General features: G+C 50.1%; 5 protein-coding genes across 5 annotated transcripts; 3 read left to right on the top strand and 2 right to left on the bottom strand.

Annotated features, from left to right (window-relative positions):
* Positions 1-187: 187 nt before the first annotated feature.
* On the bottom strand, positions 188-2,662 carry HOO65_050222 (Cytosolic phospholipase A2 delta; the record flags this gene model as incomplete). Its single annotated transcript, XM_071000821.1, has 1 exon — positions 188-2,662. The coding sequence occupies one exon, from the start codon at positions 2,660-2,662 to the stop codon at positions 188-190; it is 2,475 nt and encodes an 824-aa protein (XP_070858281.1).
* Positions 2,663-5,988: 3,326 nt separating this feature from the next.
* On the top strand, positions 5,989-7,938 carry HOO65_050221 (Cell division control protein 3; the record flags this gene model as incomplete). Its single annotated transcript, XM_071003268.1, has 4 exons — positions 5,989-6,352; positions 6,536-6,703; positions 6,762-7,228; positions 7,303-7,938. The coding sequence occupies 4 exons, from the start codon at positions 5,989-5,991 to the stop codon at positions 7,936-7,938; spliced, it is 1,635 nt and encodes a 544-aa protein (XP_070858280.1).
* Positions 7,939-8,862: 924 nt separating this feature from the next.
* Positions 8,863-10,599, bottom strand: HOO65_050220 (mitochondrial 37S ribosomal protein uS4m; the record flags this gene model as incomplete). Its single annotated transcript, XM_071003302.1, has 3 exons — positions 8,863-9,783; positions 9,838-10,440; positions 10,561-10,599. 3 exons carry the CDS (start codon positions 10,597-10,599, stop codon positions 8,863-8,865), a joined length of 1,563 nt encoding a protein of 520 aa, XP_070858279.1.
* Positions 10,600-11,419: 820 nt separating this feature from the next.
* Positions 11,420-12,816, top strand: HOO65_050219 (La domain-containing protein; the record flags this gene model as incomplete). The annotated part of the gene is made up of 3 exons (XM_071003383.1): positions 11,420-11,722; positions 11,807-12,615; positions 12,696-12,816. The coding sequence occupies 3 exons, from the start codon at positions 11,420-11,422 to the stop codon at positions 12,814-12,816; spliced, it is 1,233 nt and encodes a 410-aa protein (XP_070858278.1).
* A 932-nt stretch (positions 12,817-13,748) lies between these two features.
* On the top strand, positions 13,749-17,319 carry HOO65_050218 (NADPH--cytochrome P450 reductase; the record flags this gene model as incomplete). Its single annotated transcript, XM_071003130.1, has 4 exons — positions 13,749-13,932; positions 14,074-14,192; positions 14,248-14,283; positions 14,350-17,319. The coding sequence occupies 4 exons, from the start codon at positions 13,749-13,751 to the stop codon at positions 17,317-17,319; spliced, it is 3,309 nt and encodes a 1,102-aa protein (XP_070858277.1).
* Positions 17,320-21,476: the final 4,157 nt, after the last annotated feature.

Genomic DNA, 21,476 nt, shown 5'->3' with positions numbered 1-21,476 from the left:
GACTTTGTGTGTATACAAAGCAACGTGAATTCTAGCAAGCTAACGCTGATAACCCAATCAACCATCTCCCTCCCCCCCCTAAACTCCAAAAAATAACTAGATTGAATCATGCTCTATAGCCATTGGCCAAGTCAAATGTAAACACCAAGGCCGCCCCGTTCCGAATCATGCTTGAGGCTTATGGGGACTAGCTAAAATGATCGCCCTCCCCCAGCTTGTTCACTATGCCCTTTCTGAGCTGACGCCTCAGCTTCTCGCTCTTCATTGCCTTGACCTTGTCCTCTCTTACCTTCTTCTTGCGCTCATAAACCGCGCGAATGCATGCACGCAGCTGCTGTTTCCCCTCAGAATAGTTTGCCTGGGCTAATGCTGCCACACTGTCAACCTGCTCTGGCGTGTACACAAAGTTCCATGTACTGAGATAGTCTGACATGCGCGGGTCGACACCGGGCACTTTCGCATTAGCTAGCAATGGCAGGTATATTACGGCTATGCCGGCCGTGTTCCAGGATACACCGCTCTCAGTAAAGTCGGCTATGGCTTTGGGGGGCGGAACATCGCCATTGCTTCCTGTGTTAGTCTCAGATGTCTGCCCAACCCACACTGTGCAGTATCCAAGGCCATTTTCCCTTGCAATATCACTGGATTTCATGTTGCTTTTACGGGCCATGTCTATCGCACTCCTAGCCTCGGCCGGCGATCTGTCTCCAGCCTTCTCAATCTGCTCGCCAGCCTCCTCGGGCGCTACACCCTTAGGCCAGCCAATGCCGGCTGGCCAGCCGCGTATTTTGCGCTGACGAGCATAGCCATCGGTGACAGCCAGCCAATTGTCGTTTTTGATGTCAGCTGAGTTGTCAAAGGCGATGATGACTTCGACATCACGTCCCGGCCGTAGCAACGGATATATAGGGAGGTTGTTGGACATCCCGGCATCCATTAGCTGTATGTACTCGCTATTCAATATACTCTCTGGCGTTGTCTTGGCCAGTTGGCCGTGCATGCCGTAGGCAAAGTTTGGCAGAGTTGCCGGCTCAATCGGATGGACCTTGCTTAAATCATCGCTACGCCCTGTGACAATTTGGTCAAGAGCAGCAAAGCCACTGATGCTACGCATGATTGGCTGGATTTCGCGGTAGTAGTGGTTGAGCGTAGCGCAAAAGGCTGATCCAAAGACGCCCATCAGCAATGGCATGCGGATTTCCGGCAGGTGAAATCCGTCCTCTTGGGGCACGTCAAGGCCCTTGTTGAAACGACGGCCAAGAGCCCAAGTAGGGATGCCCGCTGAAAACTCTTCACAGAAGAACTCGTACGGTGTTATTTCAAACCATTGGAACCAGGCCTCCTTCTTAGCAACAGCTTTTTCATGCTCGGTCGACGCCCGGTTACCGTTATCGTCGTCTAATTTAGGGATCTCATGGCGGACGGCAGTATAGATGGGCATTGGCGCCTGGCCGTAGCGAATGTACTTTTGCTGGTTGGACATTTTAAAGTTTTCCTGATTGATTCCAAGATGGCTCTTTGGTACAAGAAGCCGAGAAGACAATAGAATACCGTATATGTCAACAAGGCCAAACTGGGCCTTAGGGTCCCCCTTCAGCTTCTCAACGAGACCTTCTAAAAGATACTTGTTGGTAGGGGCTGAGCTGATGGCATCCAAGGCTACAGGCGGATATGCGATGTGCACACCAAGCCGGGCCTTGAGGTGGTCGAGGACTTTGCTGACTTTGCCGCTGGACAGCGATGAGTTGAATATAGCCTGTAGCCAGCACGAGCCACTGACGCCGGCTGTGTACATGACACAGTCCAGAAGACCGTCCTTCTCAGCAGCCAGCAAAGATCCAGCCCCAGCCACCAGAGCCCGGAGACCGCCCCCAGAACCACACATGGCAATTGTGGGAACATCATCGGGGTTAACGTCCGTTTCCTCGAGGTCCAGATAGCGGGCCAAAGCCACAGCGGCCATTTTACGCCTTCGCGAGACAAACTCCCTTTCCTCTTCACACAGCTCATTAGAGACGCGCACCTTTGCAGCATATCGGATTTCGGGGTTTATAATTGCGTCATGGGCATCGGTCCATATTTCATCGGCAAGCGAGCCTGGGGCCATTGAAAGCTCCCTCTGCAACTTCCGGAAATAGGCCGGCACCAGCCGCGACCACTCAGGGAGAATCAAGTCGACGATTTTGTCTGTCAAAAGCGTCCACTCGATATCCATGGAGTCAGAAAAGGTCTCGAAGTTGCTGGCAAAGTTAGCCCATGCTGTATCCAGCGGCAAAGACGGGAGTGGAAGCCCCGGCCCTTCCGAGGCTGGCTCAGTCGGAACCGAGGAGCCAGCCGATGGCTTTAGCTGGTCGAACTCATCCGTAGGATATAGCATCCAAATAAACAAAAGCGCCGATGTGACCACAGCAGTGGTCGACGTTGGTGTTGAACGGTGGGTCCGGGAAGATTGCGGTGATCCTAGAGCCTTCGATGACGTAAACAGCTCCCGGTAGAAGGAACCCGGCAATGTCTTTTGGCTGCGTCTCCTGCCCGAAGCACTTCCAGCGCCCTCTCTGCCACTATATAGCCTAAGACTGACAGGCGCATATGGATGTGCAACTAGTGGCTGTAGTCGACGAGTACGTAGTGCTCGGCGGACTAAAGGCGAGACTCGTGGCATGTTAGAGAGGGTGGAGCCAAAGCCATTAATTAAACAGAATAAATAAATAAATAACAGATTAAGATAGCATAAAACTAGGAATATCTTGACGAAAAAAGGCCACAATGGCAAGATGAATAGATTTGAGGACAATAAAGTTTCATATTTCTGGTCAATTAGAAGGTGAAATGGCAACTTGGCCTCGTTCAAATGACCGCATCAGGCAACATGGTGTTGAGTTGACATGGTAAGTACTAGGGGAGGGGATTGTCTGACTGTGCTAGGGGGTACTTGGACAGCAGCCGTTTTGTAGTGAAAGACCAAGTACCCACTATCATTGGTGGACCTGAATACTAAGCCACCAACGAACAATCGATGCCCTAATAAAATGGTCTCGTACCAAGCTCAGTTAACCTTAATAAAGTGCCACGAGCTTGCACACCCAACGTGCTACTCGCGATAACAAGTGGCCCGCGATGCTTGTCGCTTTGTTCGCCCGTTTTCGGCAGTGCTTTTTCCCTGTTCTAGCTAAACAAGACCGGGTGTGTGCTAGGGTTGGAGAACCGTCTGAACCCTAACCCGCACGCGTAGCACTGGAGTTACCGTTGCATTGGGCCTGTAAACTAACCCTAGACAGGGGGTTGATAAAGAGCTCAAGGTTGCCTAGCCTACCAGTTTTATTGATGATGGGTGGGATACAAACAAAAGGAGTCGTACTATAGCACTATGCACCAGCATAGCATTTTCTTTTCTTCAACTGGCCACCTGTACAGAAAAGCCATTTCATGACTGTGTGTAGGCGTAGGCATATGGATGGATGGATAGATGGATGGTTGTGTTGTGTACATGCACGCACAGCAGCCCGTCTGCGGCTGCCACTATCCGGCTTTGCACACTCTCTCGGCCTCTCTTCGCTCTCGCGACGACGAAAACCCAAAGCACTTCGTCCTCATTCTCATCTCCCCCTCCTTGAGATCGGCGTGGTTCTTCTCTTCACTTCTGATTGCCCCCTAAAGATGATGATCTTGGAAACCCCGGCATAACATTGAATTCAGGGACCAGAAACCTTGACAAAGGCTTTCAGTGTACAGAACATCCCCTGACTATAATGAAGCGGATTTGACGCTATGTCCACTCTCGGACTAGCGCCAGAAATAAATGCCCCCTTTTTGTCTCTTTTTTTGTGCTTTCTGTGCTTTCTGCTTGCTTTCTGAGAGAGGATGAAAAGGGAGAAAAGAAAACTCTTGAAGGGTTCATTTTAGAGGGGAAGCCAAAGAGGGCTTCCTTCCTCACCGGGGCTGGAAGCTCTGAACATGCCAAAAGCCTGGACCAATACGCTAAAAGTGCTAATTTCTTCATGGCTACAAAAAAGCGTGACCATGGGAATAAGATAGGGGAGAAAAACAGTCAGAATTAAACCAAATTAAACCTGCTCAGGGCCTGTACTCGCTATTTATTAGGGCTAGAGTGGTGGTGGCGCTCTAAACCATACACCAACCAAAGCACCTGCCGTTAATGGACGCAGTCGCCAGCGCCTTGTCTCCTTCCCTCATCTTGCCTTACCTCCCCCAGTTCGTAATTGCACAGGTAGTGAAGCTTGGATTAGTGCTTGCTCCTTCCATCCTTGATGTGGTTACCCCGTTGAACTTCGAAAAATGGGCTGGGTTGGTTGGTGATTTGGCGATGGGGAGTGTCAAATAGATGGAGGCGGCACTGTACCCATGCATGAACATACACATGTACGTGACTGCAGCACGTAGAAGACGGGGGCATAGATGAGATCTGGGGGGGCTCGTGTACAGCACTGGCTGGGGCTTTAGTACGACTCTGGCTTTGTGGCTCACTTGCTTCTTGAGGGCATCTACACCTCCCAAGAGTTGTTGCCCTAGTTCCTCCCTAGCCCGTCTTCTTATTTTATCTTGTTTCCACTTGTTTCCACCTATCCGCCTAATCCACTGTGTACATTGTACTTCTACTTAGCCCATTTGCGTTTCACTTCTTTTCCTACATTGGTATCACCAGGCCTTATTTTCCTTTCCTTCCCTTTTCCTCCCCCTTCTTTTTCCTCTCCTGCTGCGCTTCTTCTCTGTCCCTTTCCCGTCCCTTCTCTTTCGGTTTGTTGGTTGTCCTCTGAGCCCTTAGCCAAACCAAGTTAATTTTTTTTTTATAATTTTTCTTCTTCCTCTCACGTTCTTCTGCTCCGCTCGTTTGTGCCTCTTTGCTTTTTCTTCTTTTCGGATTGTTGTCCTTCGATCGCGACCAATCACAAGCCGTCTCCCAGTTCGAGCCACGCAACTTCTCTTTGGTGAGTAGCCTTCCCCCCCCCCACGAATTCTCCCATCTCCACACGAGCTACAAACGCTCTTCATGTCCGTCTCATTGGGGAAACTACGGCACGATCTTTCCTTAGCCAATTCCGTCTTGTACTGTTGCCTCTTCAACCGTTGTGGCTGGAGCTTCGATCGAAGGCCTCCCTAAAGTTCTGCCCAGGAGCCTTTCGCGACAGACGCGTGCAAGTGCAGGAGCGAGGAGGCAAATGTGCGTGGAGTCGTAGAAGCTGCACTTGCTGCATCCCCCCCCTTTTTTATGCGGCATGTCCTTTAAGTTTCTGCTCCATGTCGAAACACGCCACTTGGTGCGAAGTCCATTACACCTATTTTCTAACCATTCAAGTTCCCTCACAGATCAACACGCTCTTTAATATTCAACTACTTTTTCTTTCAAAATGGGTAAGCCGTCATCGTGAATGTCAAAAACGCCGCATGCACACAAATGTGGCGGTCTTGTGGGGTCTGAGCCGTGGGGAAACTTGTTGCCCCTTTTGCGACCTGCTGCTACACAAGACGAGAACGTCGCAAGAAAAGAAAGAGAGGCATCAGCATCAGCAGCATCAAGACCAGCAGTAGCAACAAATAGCAGCAGTAGCAAATTGGCAATGGCAATTACCTCGCCAAACATTGCAGCCAACCAACCACCCAATCACCCAATCACCCAGACACCACGCTATTAGCCAACAGAATGGCAGGCACGCGTACAAACACAAGTAACGGCAAGAACACAAGCGTCCATCTCCACCTGCCGTTTCCTGTCGCACTATGATTGCTTCTGTTTTGTCTTAAGCTCATATTGTGGATTGTTGTGGCCGGCATTTACTGCCTCTCCTTCACCTTCTATTTCAAACTTTCTTTCTCTTTTTACGGCCCGTCGATCTTGGCATGACCACGCCCATGTCTTTGCCCTTGCACCACTACTTCCAATCGTTGATGCTCGACAACTCCACACCTGCAACTGCTCATTGTGCCATCGATCCGGAAACCCTACGCTAGCCTGACCAGAGTCCCAATATCATGGTTGTCACGTTGCCAGTCAATACCCCATTGTCTATGGTGTCCCACGAAGATCTCCAATCCCAAAAGAGTGCCCGGTCCCTGAATGCTCACGGAAGTTTGGTCTCCGGATTGTCTGAAGATTCTCCGAGTGAGCCTGCCGCTCTCTTGGACAATAACGGAAAGCTTGTCCGGGGTGGTGACCATTTAGACCTTGTCTCGGATATCTATGATGCATCAACGCACCATCCTGCAAGGGAAATAGACGGCGAGTCTAGGTCCCAGAAGGCCCACTCTAGTCGTGTCCCCAGCGAAGGCTCGGCACAGGCGGAGTTAGACGGCGCAAAATGGTCACCAGTACCCAAACATCAACGTGATTCGAGTGGTGTGTACTTCGAGATTTCTGCCTGGCCAGGGCGCACACCTCATTTTCACACGATAAAATAACAGATGCTGCTTGCTCGCTGCCTGCCACTTCTTTCTTTGCTGCTTCTACGCTTGATGAATGCCTAAAATGCCATTGATGTCTTCATGTAAAAATTTGGTTGCTAACTTCTTGATGCCATAGCTTCTACTGCTCCCTCTGCCTCGCCTTCGCCGGCACCCGTGGCCGCTGTTGATCCCCAGAATGTCGTTCGCCGTAAGCTGACGGGCTATGTTGGTTTTGCCAACCTGCCCAACCAGTGGCACCGGAAAAGTGTGCGCAAAGGCTTCAACTTCAATGTCATGGTTGTTGGTAAGTTCTTGCATCCCTTTGATACTCTGGCCTATCCCTTCTAACTAGCTTTATGCAGGTGAATCTGGTTTGGGCAAGTCAACCCTGGTCAACACTCTATTCAACACTTCTCTCTACCCTCCCAAGGAGGCCAAGAGCCCCAGCATGGACATTATCCCCAAGACTGTTACTATTCAGTCTATTAGCGCAGACATTGAGGAGGCCGGTGTGCGCCTGCGTCTGACTGTCGTCGACACCCCCGGCTTCGGAGACTTCGTTAACAACGATGAGTCGTGGCGCCCTATTGTTGAGAACATTGAGCAGCGCTTCGATGCCTATTTGGACGCCGAGAACAAGGTTAACCGCATGAACATCGTTGACAACCGCATCCACGCCTGCGTTTTCTTTATCCATCCCACTGGTCACTCTCTGAAGCCCCTTGATATTGAGGTCATGCGCCGCCTTCACACCAAGGTCAACCTGATTCCCGTCATTGCCAAGGCTGACACACTGACTGATGAGGAAATTCTGGCCTTCAAGTCTCGTGTAAGTTGCTTGATCTTTCCTAGTCCAAAGAAAAGTCTTTTTTTTTTTTTCCGGTTTGCTGACCCTGTGTCTAGATTCTGGCCGACATTAAGTACCACGGTATCCAGATCTTCGAGGGCCCTCGCTACGAGCTCGATGACGAGGAGACCATTGCTGAGAACAATGAGATCATGTCCAAGGTGCCGTTTGCTGTTGTTGGTGCTACTAACGAAATCACCGTTGCCGATGGCCGCAAGGTCCGTGGTCGCCGTTACCCCTGGGGTATCATCGAGGTCGACAACGAGGAGCACTGCGACTTTGTCAAGCTACGCCAGATGCTGATTCGCACCCACATGGAGGAGCTCAAGGAGCACACCAATAACCTCCTGTACGAGAACTACCGTACCGACAAGCTGCTTGCTATGGGTGTTTCTCAGGACCCCAGCGTGTTCAAGGAGGTCAACCCTGCCGTAAAGCAGGAGGAGGAGCGTGCCCTGCACGAGCAGAAGCTTGCCAAGATGGAGGCCGAAATGAAGATGGTTTTCCAGCAGAAGGTCTCAGAAAAGGAAAGCAAGCTCAAGCAGTCGGAAGAGGAGCTGTATGCTCGTCATCGCGAGATGAAGGAACAGCTGGAACGCCAGCGCGTGGAGCTGGAAGAGAAGAAGTCGCGCCTCGAAAGCGGCCGGCCACTAGAGAAGGAAGGCAAGCGGAAGGGTTTCTCTCTTCGTTAAAGCATGCGTCTTTCCTTCCTCATTGCTCCACTTTACTCTCCCCAATCCCTCTGGCAGCTCTCTTCACCACGACCAACCAAATGTCTTGCAGTACCGTCATGTCTGATACAATACCAGCCCGCCGCGTTCCTTTGTCTTTTCTTCGTTTTCGTTTTTTTGTTCCTTTGTTTTCCCTCTACTCGACATTCTTTGCTGCAGCTTGATTCCAGTGCTGTTTTCCTTGGTTCATGTTTATCCTGGTTGCTGAGTCCGGTTCCTCGATTCTTTTTTTCTTTTTAATTATTGATTCCCTTTTTCATACTACCTTTTTTTTTTTTTTTTTTTGTTCTTGATATAATTTGTGCTTCTCGTTAAAAGCTTGGTCGGCTGTACGTACTATTGACAAGATGAGAAGTAGCATCGGGAATGAGATCAATGTACGGCAAAGTGTATGCCGTGCCCACACTATGTGGTGAAGGTTGGACTTCTGTTAGACTCTAGTATGCTTTTTCGAGATCATTATAATGCATATTTTCCATTCGTCTGGTTGCGTCGCAGTCATTAAACTTCCGTGGAGTTGAGCCGTGATGATTACGACGCATAGGAAGAAAACCCATTGCGTGTATTGTCTGAGCGTGGGGCGCTTGGAGATGAAACTTCACATTGCGTTGTATTATCAAAGAGAAGCAGAAGCAACAAATGTCAAACCCAAAAACATTGTTTTAATTGTACATATTTTGTGTGTCGATTCCTGGATCTTTCAATCTTCGCCTTCTAGTCCTCATCTCGTTCTCAATGCTCCACACATACTAACTACTATGATACACGATAGAGACTGGATAGCTTCGGATATAAATCAAGTTGCCGATGCCACCAGACGCCATCTTCCATCCACTACTGCCTGCAGACACAGTTATCCATCCCCACACCTACTTTACCTCTCCTTTAGCTTCTGCGTAGGTACCAGTTGAAAGCCAGCTGGCTGAACTCGTAGGGGAACGGCGTTGGAACTTCGGACAGACCGCGGCGTGCCACAGGGTGACGCAGGTAAATAGCAGCACAGATGTTCTGGTTGACCTCGAGGTAGCGGGGGATAAAGGCAAAGGGTGCCAGGTACTTGCGGGGCTTCCAGGGTGTAGCATACGGCTTGCTGGGGTCGACTGGGTTCTTCTCGGCATCGCGCATTAGGCGAGCCAGTGTCTGCTGTTCGTCGAGAGACAGCTCGTTGTCACGGGCCAGTTGCTCCGAGCGCTTCTTCATGTCGGGGCTGAGAAGCTCGAACGGGTTGTACTTGGGCTTGAAGTAGCCGGTTGGGCGCTTGTCATTAGCCGCATCAGAGTCTGTAGCAGAGGGCTTCTCAACCTTGATGAGCTCCATGTCGCGAATCTTGAAGCGGCCAATCAGTGTCGAGAGCTTTTGCACCATGAGATCTTCCTCGGCAGCCTCAGTGGTGCGGCTGATGGCACGACGGGCTTGCTTCATGAACTCACGCAGCTCCTGCTTGTCCTTGCCGCTTAGGTCTGTCTCTCTGCTCTGCAGCGCCTTGGCCGAGGCAAGCAGACGGCGTAGGATGAACCACTCTTTTTTGTCGGAGATGGTTTTCTTCTGGGAAGCCATGGCACTGGCAATGGATGTGGGCTTGGGGCTTTCAGCTTCGTCAGAAGCTTCCTTTTCAGTGGCCCCTTCGGCGCTTTCCTCTTCGAGTTCGCCTTCTTCGCTCTCGCTTGCCTCCTTACGTTTGGGTTGAGACTTGGCATAGAGCTCGGCTTGCATCTTGCTCTTAGGTTGTCCGGTAGCGTACATGACCTTGTCGGGATCAACCTGGAACATGTCGCCGGGGTTGAGAAGGTAGGCGCCGTAACGCATCTAGGAAAAAAAATATTAGCAGAGAGCTCAAGATTTTGGAATCGAAGAACACACCTTCTTGCCATTCACTGTTACACCGCCGTGAATGCAGAACTGGCGGGCCTGGCGAGGACTGCTGGCAAACATGGCTCGGAACATGGCAATGTCCAATCTCCGCTCCATGGGGGCGAAAGTCATGTGCATGTACGGCGTCATTTTATGGATAGGCTTGGCCAATAGAGCGCCTGGGCGATCGCGGGTCTGGCGGTTGCGCACAAACGGGCTGGGCCAGTTTAGCTTTCCCTGGTTGGCCAAGGCCTGTTCCTGCTCTTCCTTTGCTAGGCGGATCTGCTCGATTTTAGAGAAGTTGGAGGCTGTGACGGTGGGCTGGGCTCTGGGGTCATTGGGGTCTGTCTCGAGGCCGGAACCACGGCCAGCTGCTTGTTCGGAGCCGTCGTGGGCAGCCAGATACTCGGGGGGCATTTCAATGGCACCCATGAGCCGGCGACTGAATAGACGAGTCCAGCGCTTTTCACCAATATGTTCACCGTGGTAGGAACGTAGGGCTTGCTTTGCTTGCCATTTTTGCTGGAAGAAGGTTCTGTTGGCACGGGGAATGGTAGCCGAGTATTTGGAGAGGTTGTAAAGGTTGAACTTGTTCCATGATTGGCGAAGTTTCTAGAGACAACATAGTGGTAAGGTTAGACCTGGGATTTGCACTGGAGATGTACATGGCTAGAACGACGAATTTACAAGCCCTGGAGGGGTTTGTAGCCATGCATTGGTAAAGGGCCGTACCGGGTTCGAAATCAGGTAGCGCTTGACGGCCGCTCTCATCTTGGCGAACTGGCCCGCAAACCGGCGGCGATATCTTTACTATAGCGGGAAGTCAATTGGCGGGGAGAAGCGGCTGATTTTGCTACAGTTCAAGACGCCAGTTGAGAAAGAAAATAAACCAGCTCACGTATCGTGAAAGCGGAGCAAAGCGTATGCAGCCAGCCTTGTCGTCTTGTCGTCGATCGTCGAGGATCACTAGATTTAGGGTCTCTCAGCATTACACCAAAATCTTTTCTCACCATTGAAGCCCGGCTCCAATTGGCCTAGTTCTCTCTCCCCCCCCCCCGTCAAGAGTAGTTTTAATATGGGCAGCTGTTGACAGCTGAACATAGCCTTATGGTGGGGCTCTCCATTGTAAAGGCGGTGAGGGCGCAAGTGAAACTAAAATTTTTGGCGGGTTTTTTTTTTCCTTTGCAAGCGGCAGAATTATCTGTTTGTCGCGCTAAAGAAGTTCTCAGCTTTCCAACTTGTAGAAGGCTTATAGAGTCCACTATCCAACCTTTTCCACCTTCATTCAACCCACTCACCACGACTATTTTGTTTTTATTTCTTCTGAATCTTCCCCTATCATCGTTGGAGATTCCGTCTAAAACTCCTTTTTTTTTATTTATCAAGCCTATTTTATTTACTAGTGAGTGGCCACTTGTGTGCACTAGCCCGCGCTGACTCTTGCCCCGCCCGCCACCCGCTCTGTCGCAAAGTATAAATGTGCAGTCGGGGACGAAAAAACTTCATTGTATCATTTGCCTGCGCGTAGCAGCATTTGCAAGTTTCTAGCTACGTACTAACATTTGTCTATCTAGAGTAAAAATCTTTCATAATGGCCGACGCGGAGAACACTACTGTTCCCCCTGCCGCTGAGGTCGTGGAGCAGCCCACCGAGGCCACCCCCACTGAAGCCGTCGAGGCTACCACCACGGAAGCCGTCGAGGCTACCACCACTGAAGCTGCTGAGGCTACCGAGGCTGCTGAGGCTTCCACCGAGACCCCTTCAGAGGCTCTAATTGAAAAGCCCGACGTGCTGAAGACCACAGCTTCTGTCAACGAGGACTACAGCAAGAATAACAAGTTCGATCCCAGTGTTCTGCCTGAAACTGACAACGCTGATGAGATCCGCCGCCAGGTTTGTCCTCGTTCCTACCTCGCCCCTGAAAAGCCACATGTTCATTTGTCTGTATTTCTATTCTAACACGGCCTTCCCACCTAGGTCGAGTACTACTTTGGTGACTTCAACCTTCCCCGCGACAAATTCCTATGGGACACCACTGCCGGCCCCGAAAACAAGCCGGTTCCTTTGAAGACTCTACACACCTTCAAGCGTATGCGCCGCTTCCAGCCCTACTCCGCTGTTGTCGCCGCCATCAAGGAGAGCACGCTCCTTGACATTGAGGGCGAAGAGGGTGAAGAGGGCATCCGCCGCAAGACCCCATACAAGCCCTCGCCCGAGCGCCGCCAGAAGGCCGAGGCTTCCAGCATCTATGCCAAAGGATTCGGTGACGAAAACCCCAACTCCCAGTTTGAAATTGAGGCCTTTTTTGCCGAGCACGCCCCCGTCAACGGCGTTACTCTGCGTCGTACTCCTGAGAAGCTATTCAAGGGCTCTGTTTTCGTCGAGATGGCGTCGGAAGAGGCTGCTAAGGCCTTTTTGGAGAAGAAGCCCCAGTGGAAGGGCCATGACCTGAAGCTGATGACCAAAAAGGCCTATGTCGAGGAGAAGAACGAGCTGATCCGCTCGGGCCAGATGAAGCCCGGCAAATCGGCCAAGCCTTTCTTTGAGGGTCGTGGCGGTGACAAGCCTTCGCGTGGCAACTTCCGTGGTGGCCGCGGTGGCGGTAACAAGGACTTCAAGGGTGATTCTAACGACTGGAAGAACCGCCGCAATCACGACCGCAAGAACGGCTTCCGTGGCGGAAGAGGTGGCCGTGGGGGTCGTGGTGGACGTGGCGGCCGTGATAACCGCGGCCGTGATAGCAAGCCTGAGGCTCGTGACAACGGCAAGGGTAACAACACTAATGAGTAAGTGGATCTTCTTTCTTGTGGCTGTCACGCACAGTGACATATGGCTTGTGAGAATGGCCGTACTAATTCCTTTATAGTGTCAAGCCGCCTAGCATTCAGACGACGAACGACAAGGGTGAGCCTGTCAACAACAAGCGTCCCCGTGACGACGATTGTGCCGAGGCTCCTCCTGCCAAGAAGGTCGAGGTCGCTGTTTAAATGCCTACAGGCCGATCTTTCCAACCGCTGCGTTTGCATATACCCAGACAAACACGATCACGAGAACCGGACCGGGGTTGGAATCAGGGGGCAGAAGCCAGAAAGAGGATGCCACCCGATGGATTAATCCGGCTACTGCGAGGATCTAAAGCTCTTTTGTTCTTTTTTCCTTTTTCCACGGCTGGATTTGGAGTAGCCTTGAAGCTGCTATTACTGAAAACCTCATATTCACTCACTCATGGGACAGGCGTTTTGTTGGCATGGGCTATTTGATCGTTTCTTGCCTTGCTTATTTTTTTTTTATATATCTATCATTTTATATTACAATTATTTGACAAAAGCTTTGGGGTTTGGGGTTTGAGTGCCATGTACTTTGTACCACATTTTGCTAATGCAGGTGGCTGGATAGGTCAGAGGAATGAGTGGGAGCTTGACCAAATACGGTAGTTTCCTGAGCCTTTTCTTCAAGTCGGGAGGACGTGCGTCAAGTCTGTTCGTCTTTTGCCAAGCCAAGTGCCGTGAAATGGGTCTTGTGTCAAGGCAGAACAGCAACACTATAAAAATTACTATATTCTAGTAGTAGCTAGCAGCTAGCAGCTAGCAGCTAGTAGTTAGCAGCTAGCAGTTAGCAGCTAGCAACTGCTTTGCTGTCTAAAGGCATTTTTAATTAGTATTTTTTTTTAAATAAATTTTCCTGGATTTTCCTTTTGGGCTTCTCCTTTCTCTTTGCCTCTCTCTCACCTTTGTCCCCTTTGTCGTGCGAGGCAATAACTGCATCGTGTTCTGCCAACAGGTTTATCGCACACAAGTTCTTCTCTTTCCTTTTTCTGGCTTTTGTTATTTCTTGCAACTTCCTTATTATCCGACCAGTCGGCTTATGCTGTCTGCCAGCCACATTGCAATCACACCCACGCCACACTCAGCCCCCAACAATGGAGAGCTTTGCGTCTCTGATATCGGCTGCAATCCCCTCTTATGGAGTGCCCAAAGAAGACAAAAGCAACTCTAGGGAGCTTCCAATTCCAGGCCCAACAGGTCTCCCTTTGGTTGGAAGTGCCTCCGAATTCTCGCAGGGCCATCCTTTAGAGAATGTGCTGCGGATGGCAGATATATACGGTGAGTATTCTGTCGTCACGTGACCCCCCCCCCCCCCCCCATTCGACAGAACGTATAACAGCGTGTAGAATATCCGCCCGCCAAGTGTAGCAGCATTATTAACCCATCTGTCGTGGTCTTCTTTATTTGCCATTAATACAGGTCCGATCTTCAGATTCAAAATTGGTTCCTCGAGCCGGGTTATTGTCTCTTCACGCGAGCTTGTCCACGATTGCTGCGACCAGTCCCGCTTCCAGAAGTCAGTCAAGGGCTCTTTGAGTGTAGGTCACCTGAAACCATCCCGTCCGGAAAACATGTGCTGACGGTTGATCGTAGCAAGTTCGCAATGGCGTCCATGATGGCCTTTTCACCGTAAGTGGTATCCTGTTATCCACTTTTAACCGCCCCCCTCTTCTCTTGGCTAAACTCCACTCATAGGCTAAAGCTCACGAACCCCGATGGGGCGTTGCTCATCGTATCCTAATCCCAGCTTTCGGCCCTGTGTCAATGCACGGCATGTTCGATGACATGTACGACATTGCGTCGCAGCTGGCTTTGAAATGGGCTCGCAATGGCCCGCAAGTGTCTATTCCCGTGACAGATGATTTTACTCGTCTCACCTTGGACACTCTTGCACTATGCTCTATGGACTTCCGTTTCAACTCTTACTATAGCGATACTTTGCACCCGTTTGTCGATGCCATGAGCGACTTCCTGGCCGAGTGCGGCCGACGCTACTCTCGTCTAGGCGTAGTACAGATGCTGCAGAGATCGGCCGAAAAGAAGTACTGGGAGGATATCAGCCTTATGCAAAAGACTGCCCATCATGTGCTCAAGTATCGTCGGGAGCATCCGTCGAACCGCAAGGATCTTCTGACAGCCATGTTAGAGGGGGTTGATCCCAAAACAGGCTTAAAGATGGATGATGACAGTATCGTTGACAATCTTATTACATTCCTTATTGCCGGCCATGAGACTACATCTGGCCTCTTGTCTTTCGCGTTCTATGAGATGCTGAAGAAGCCTGAAACATACCAGAAGGCACAGGCCGAGGTTGATGCTGTCATTGGCCGCGAGCCAATCGCATTGCACCACTTGACCAAACTTCCTTACATTGCAGCTGTCCTGCGTGAGACGCTGCGCCTGGACTCCCCTATTCCGGGCTTCCCTCTGGAGTGCATAGAAGAAACCTTGATTGCTGGAAAATACCGCGTGTATCCCGATGAGGTGGTCACCTGTATCCTCAATGGTGTGCATCGCGACCCTGTCGTATATGGTCCTGACCCGTTGGCTTTCCGCCCTGAGCGCATGCTAGATGCTGAATTCGAGCAGCGTCTAAAGGATTATCCTGACTGCTGGAAACCTTTCGGTAATGGAATGCGTGCTTGCATCGGCCGCCCATTTGCCTGGCAAGAGGCACTTTTGTGTACCGCCATGGTACTACAAAACTTCAACCTTGTCATGGACGACCCGAGCTATATGTTGCAGTTACAGCATTCGCTAACCGTCAAGCCCAAGGATTTCCACATGCGCGCTATTTTGCGCCACGGATTGACGGCTACTGAGCTGGAAAAGAGCCTGCACGGCAGAACTACTGCTTCTCAGGGTGCTAAGCCGACGGGAAATATGGGGTCTACCTCGGCCTCCAACGAGGCCAATTCTGGCGCAAAGGGTAGACCTATGAGCATTTTTTACGGCTCCAACAGTGGTACTTGTGAGGCAATGGCCCATCGTCTTGCTGCCGATGCTGCTTCTCATGGTTTCCGTGCTGCTACCGTTGATGTCCTAAATGCTGCCAAGGAAAAACTCCCTCAAGACCACCCCATTGTCATCATCACCGCGTCATACGAGGGACAGCCTACCGACAACGCGGCTGCATTTGTAGCTTGGCTAGAGGCCGTTCAAGGCCAGGAAGCGCAAGGCGTCCAATATGCCGTCTATGCCTGCGGTCACCGCGACTGGGTGCAGACATTCCATCGCATTCCTAAACTAATTGACGAGGCCTTGGAGGCACGTGGTGGCACTCGACTGGTTGCGATGGGATCAACAGACGCCTCCGATAGAGACATGTTTAGCGACTTTGAATCTTGGGAAGATTCTACTCTATGGCCAGCGCTTGTACAAAAGTACAAGGATGCCGGTGATGACCAGATTGACATGGCATCATCTTCTGCTCTAGCCCCCGGTCTAAATGTCAAAATTTCACATCCTCGTACCGAAAACTTGTATCAGGAGGTCAAGGAAAGCATAGTCATCGATGCCCAGGAGCTTGCCACTGGCGAGTTTCCCAAGAAGCATATTGAGATCAAGCTTCCTAGTGGTGTCACCTACCGCGCAGGCGACTACTTGGCTGTCCTCCCTCATAATCCCGCCGAGACTGTGAGCCGTGCTGTTCGGGCTTTTAGTCTAAATGCCGATGCTTACATCACCATCTCTGGTAAAATCCAAACCCATCTTCCCGTTGGCAAAGAGCTTCCCATTGGGTCGGTTTTAAGTGCATATATTGAGCTTGCCCAGCCCGCCACCAAGCGCAACATCACCACCTTGGCCAAGGCTGCCACTGATCCAGCCGAAGCGGTTATCCTGACTTCTCTCGCAAGCGAGGAAAAGTATGCAACTGAAATCACACAGAAACGCATGTCAATACTCGACTTGCTCGAGGCCTACCCTTCCATAGACCTACCGTTTGCTAACTTCTTGGAAATGATGCCTCCCATGCGGGTCCGACTATACTCCATTTCGTCTTCTCCGCTTTGGAACCCCCATCACGTAACCCTAACCTACTCATTGCTTGACGAGCCTTCTCTTTCTGGCCATGGCCGATACATTGGCACCGCCACCAACTATCTTTCTTCACTAAGAGTTGGAGATCGTCTGCATGTTGCCGTCCGACCCTCCCCTACTGCATTCCACCTACCCGAAGATCCTGAAAACGTTCCTATTATCTGTATAGCTGCCGGCTCTGGCATTGCACCCTTCCGCGGATTCATGCAGGAGAGAGCCACTCAAATTGCTGCTGGCCGCGCATTGGCCCCTGCACTGCTCTACTTTGGATGCCGCTCGCCAACCTCCGACGACCTGTACGCTGGGGAGCTTGCTGGGTGGGAAGCAGCGGGTGTTGTGACGGTCAAGCGTGCGTACTCACGCGAGACAGATAAGAGCAGTGGCCTTAAATATGTGCAGCATCTTTTGTATGATGACCGTGCCAAGGCATTGGTCCTGTGGAGGGGTGGAGCTAAGGTGTTTGTCTGCGGCAGCGGGAGGATGGGCAAGGCGGTGGAGGAGACGGCTATTCAGATCATGCTGGAGTCGGCCAAGGAGAAGGGCAAGAATCTTTTGGAAGAGGAAGCACGTGAGAAGTTTGCCGCAATGCGTAACGTGCGCTATGCAACGGATGTTTTTGACTGAAATTTTTCAAAGGCAAAACACAAGCGTCGAAAGGGAGGCGGGGGAAGGACATCTCATGGTTTATTTAGCTGTGCACGACGCGGCGCGGTATGATATGATGAGACTAGTTTCTTTTGGGGACGCCTGGTTTCAATTCAACTTGTACTTATTTTTCGTTAATCTCCTGAAGAAGCTGAACTTCTTAGGGTTAATAATTACACATGCACATACACTCTAGTGTAACACAACTTTCTGTATAAATCCCCAGAGAAACAAGGCCCCACATTTAATTGGGCCACCCCATCTAAGGGCCCCGTCGGGGTTTTAGACAAGGGGGTTTCTTTTATTTATTGGACGCTCAATATGTTCGAGCTCAAGTATTTTACTTAATTTTATTTTAGCCTTGCTGCTCTTAATCGATATGTCACCAGGTTTGACTGGTTTGTGGGCAGAGGAAGGGAGGGGGGGATAAACAAAAAAGGTCACTTGCTGGCAAAAGCAAAACAAGGGGAAAGAGGGGACACAAGCGCTTTGTTACTCGGACCGCTCAAATTCTTCCAATATAGTTGACTTTTTTTTCTTCTATTTTTCCTTTTTCCTTTCTTCCTTTTCTTCTCATTGGACGGTAAGGCATGTCAGATAAGCAAGGAAACCAGAAATATTGCGGTGCTAAAACGAAACAACCGTCCATCATCCTGTTCAGCTTTGGCTGGTCTTGAGTGTGTGTGGGCTTCTATTTTCTGGCTTCTGGCCTTTGGCTTCTGATTTCTTCCATGTTCTTTCCGGTTCTACTGGCCCTTGCACGGGAACGCTCGGAGTTACTCATACAAACTTTTTTGTCTACTTTTCTTCTGTCCGCAGGAACTGAAATATTAATTCCGAAGAGCGAGGACAACGACACAAATGAACAAGAGAAAAAGCGTGAGGCCAAATGGCCGTTTTTTGTGACGTCAGCTATGAAAATCTTACTCTAATTATTTTTTAATCTTTTTTTTTTAATTTTTTTTTTCGTGGGGGATTTCCCGAAACGGGTTTTGGGGCGCAGTATGGGGGTCCCAAAATGGAAGGAGCTCGCTTAGCTCAGTTGGTTAGAGCGTCGTACTAATACAGAACATCCTGTGTCAAGTAATGCGAAGGTCGCCAGTTCGACCCTGGTAGTGAGCAGCTCGATTGTGTTCTTTTTATTTTTTTTGCTACTATCCTGTGTTGAAGTACACTAAATCAGAGGGGGAGCGGACGGAGCGGACGGAGCGGAACATGAGATAGATGTCACCCACTCCTCCCTCTCCCACTTTGTTTTTTTTTTCGGACTTAAATTTGTCGAACGTGCGCGGGAATGAATCACTGTGATCAACAAATCCCCGTTTGCTTCTTTCCTTTTGTTTCTGTCTGTCTTTACATGCGAGCGACTACGAATCCAGGCCATCTATCACTTGGCCACTAACATAAGTTCTCTAGTACCTATATTCCTCCTTCACTTTCTGGGATCGCCCTCAACCCCAGCCAGCTGCACCCCCACCAAATCTACCTTCCTCTAATGTCTCCGATTAGCCCGATTAATCAACCGAAATATAGAACCTAAGGTTTCACATGTTGGCAAAAGAAATAATAAAAAAGTAATTTGAGAAAAAAAAATGTATTCAACTGGATCTCATCAAGTCAACTATGAAAATCTACGCTGCTAGAATCTTCCCGTCCCTTCTCTCCGCTTTCTGTCAAGCTTTGAAGAGAGAGCAGAAAAAGAAACTAAGCAGACAAAAGTAGATTTTCCCTTTTATCCTTCCATCGTATAACTCGCACGAGAAAACCTACTCCCGTCGATATCAAGATCAACCTCGAGTCCTTCCTCTCTAACCAAGTTTATAACTATGGACAGCTAGCTCCGGCAGAGAACCCAGGTTCGTACAAAAGCAAACAGCTAAGGTGTCATCTCAGCGGTAAAGAATTTAGTGCTGTTGCGATAAAATGTTAGCTTGGTAAAACCCCTTTAGACAAGACTTTGGTGGGAAAGAGAAGCACTCACATCGCACTTGGTGCAAGAAGAGCAGTTGGATCCGCAGGCGGGACCGGAGCAGCAGGCGCAGGCGCTATTCAAGATATTGTTAGTAAAACTGAGGCGGGCCAGTAAGTAGACAAAGAAGACGTAGCCAACCTACCAGTTCATTTTGAAGGTTTGAAAGGGGTTTGGGAAGTCCAAAAAAAGAAGTTTGTGAAATTGGTTGAAGGTGATGAAAGAGGAGAAGAAGTTGAATGTGATGATTCTAAAGCAAGAGCGAGAAAGAACTGAACAAAGGGGGACGGCCTCGTTTTTATATGCCGATATGGGCGCCTTGGCCACGAAAGGCGGCCCAAAAAAATCCGTTTCTACAAAGGGACGGATCGGTCGTCCAAGCCCCCTTTCCCCATTAGCCTTCCCTCCACTCACCCCTGCTTTGATGAGCTCTCGTGCACAAGCTCTCATGTGAACCTCCATGGAGAACTCCCACGCTTGCTCCTGGCATGATCTGAGTATGATTTGGGAGTGCTTGGTCATGCTCTAACATGTTATGCGGCAGGATGAGGGAGGTGGGAGATGGGAAAATGCGATGAGGGCAAGGATTAGATGGGTGTGTGGGATTCGAACGCCACCCGCCCGCCTCACCCTTTCTATCCGACCATCCACGGGCTAGGGCAAGTCGAGAAGAGTAGCAGATGGATCTGTATTTACCCCGATGTCTTCTAGCTAGACTAAAAAAACATGGAGATGGGTCCTCGCTGAGTATACAAGACAGGGCTCAGATTGGCCAATAGGTGAAGGTGGGGGTGACTTGGCTGAATTCCTTGGGATTTCAGCGGGTAGCTCGTGTGATACTTTGTTACAATTTCAAGTAGCATATTGTCGTTGTTGTGCCGCGCTGCGTTAGCCTCATTAATTCACAATTGAGTTGACTGTAGACGCAAAGGTACACGTAAAATGTACAGGTAGTCAGTCAACTGAGAGCAAGTTGTGGAAGTTAAAAGTGCACAGAATGCAACAGAGCACCCAGCACAAATCACATGTTGCAGGTGCCTTTGGCATATTGCATCGCATATTCTTGACACACGGTCTAACTTCTGCGTCGCTTTACAAAGCATGGCTGGCAGCGGCGTTTTTGGTAAATGGCAGTGACATGCCAGACAAGCAACGGGCCAAAACTCTGCCAGTTGTATGATTGCTGTGCGTGCATGCATGCCGTGCAAAGACCAAGCTAAGTAGGTCAAGCTTGTCGAATTTGTGTTAAATCAAGCAGAAAAACGCGGTATGTCATCGATTCTTGACCCTGCCAGTACTTGGGTGCCTTGACAAAAAGTTAGTCAGAAGAGGGGCATCCAATTCAATAGGAGCCGCCAATATAAGGAAGGACCCTTGAGGCAGTATTTCAAGGGTGGGGGGCTTCATTCCATCAGATCAACAATAGACCACCCGACTTCCTCAGAGTTAGCTAGTCACGAAAGACTCGGCTCAGTTCTCTTGTTTCCCCTTCCTCTTGTCTCTATTTTCTTTCCATACTCCCATTGCCCTCCAAGAACAGTGGGGCGAGAAGCGTTGTGCAGGCTAGCTAGCGTGGCTGGCCTATGAAAGGAGACTTTGGCTTGGGACTCTGGAACTAGGCAAAATGGACAGACCTAGATTCGGGAGAGAGCGAAGAAAGAGGAGTTGGACCATGCGTAGAAGAATAACAACAAGGGCGGTCATAAAAGACCTAGCAGTGGGTGGATGTACTAGTGAATGTACATTGTTAACAACTAAAACAGTGTTGACACTGTGGAGACCTGGTGTGTATACAGCAGACATGTACTGGTGGCTGGCCATGGGCCTGGACTCAGTGTTGGACTGCTTAAGCCGGCCCTATACGACAATGTTACATGTAGCAGGTACAATAGTCAGTCAGGTGGGCCACGGCCGAGGAAGTACCCTTGAACATTGAGACAAAGGCAGAGATGTAGAGAGATACTAGTAAGCGATGATCGGAAGGTGAGTAGGTAATATGGCAAGACGGCCAGTACCAAAGTTCCGCGGGGTTAGGATGTGAAGTGGTAGAGCAACGTCAAGACGAATGGGGTGATGGGGGAGCAAGGGAGAGGGAAATGAACAAAAGTAGTAATCAGTGTGGGATGTGAGTGTGTGGGGGATAAATTCCATGACACAGAAGAAGAAT

The sequence above is a fragment of the Ceratocystis lukuohia genome (assembly GCF_044167205.1).
Source record: "Ceratocystis lukuohia strain C4212 chromosome Unknown Supercontig5_pilon, whole genome shotgun sequence".
Taxonomy (NCBI): Eukaryota; Fungi; Ascomycota; class Sordariomycetes; order Microascales; family Ceratocystidaceae; genus Ceratocystis; species Ceratocystis lukuohia.
This window is presented reverse-complemented; position numbering and strand designations above follow the sequence as displayed.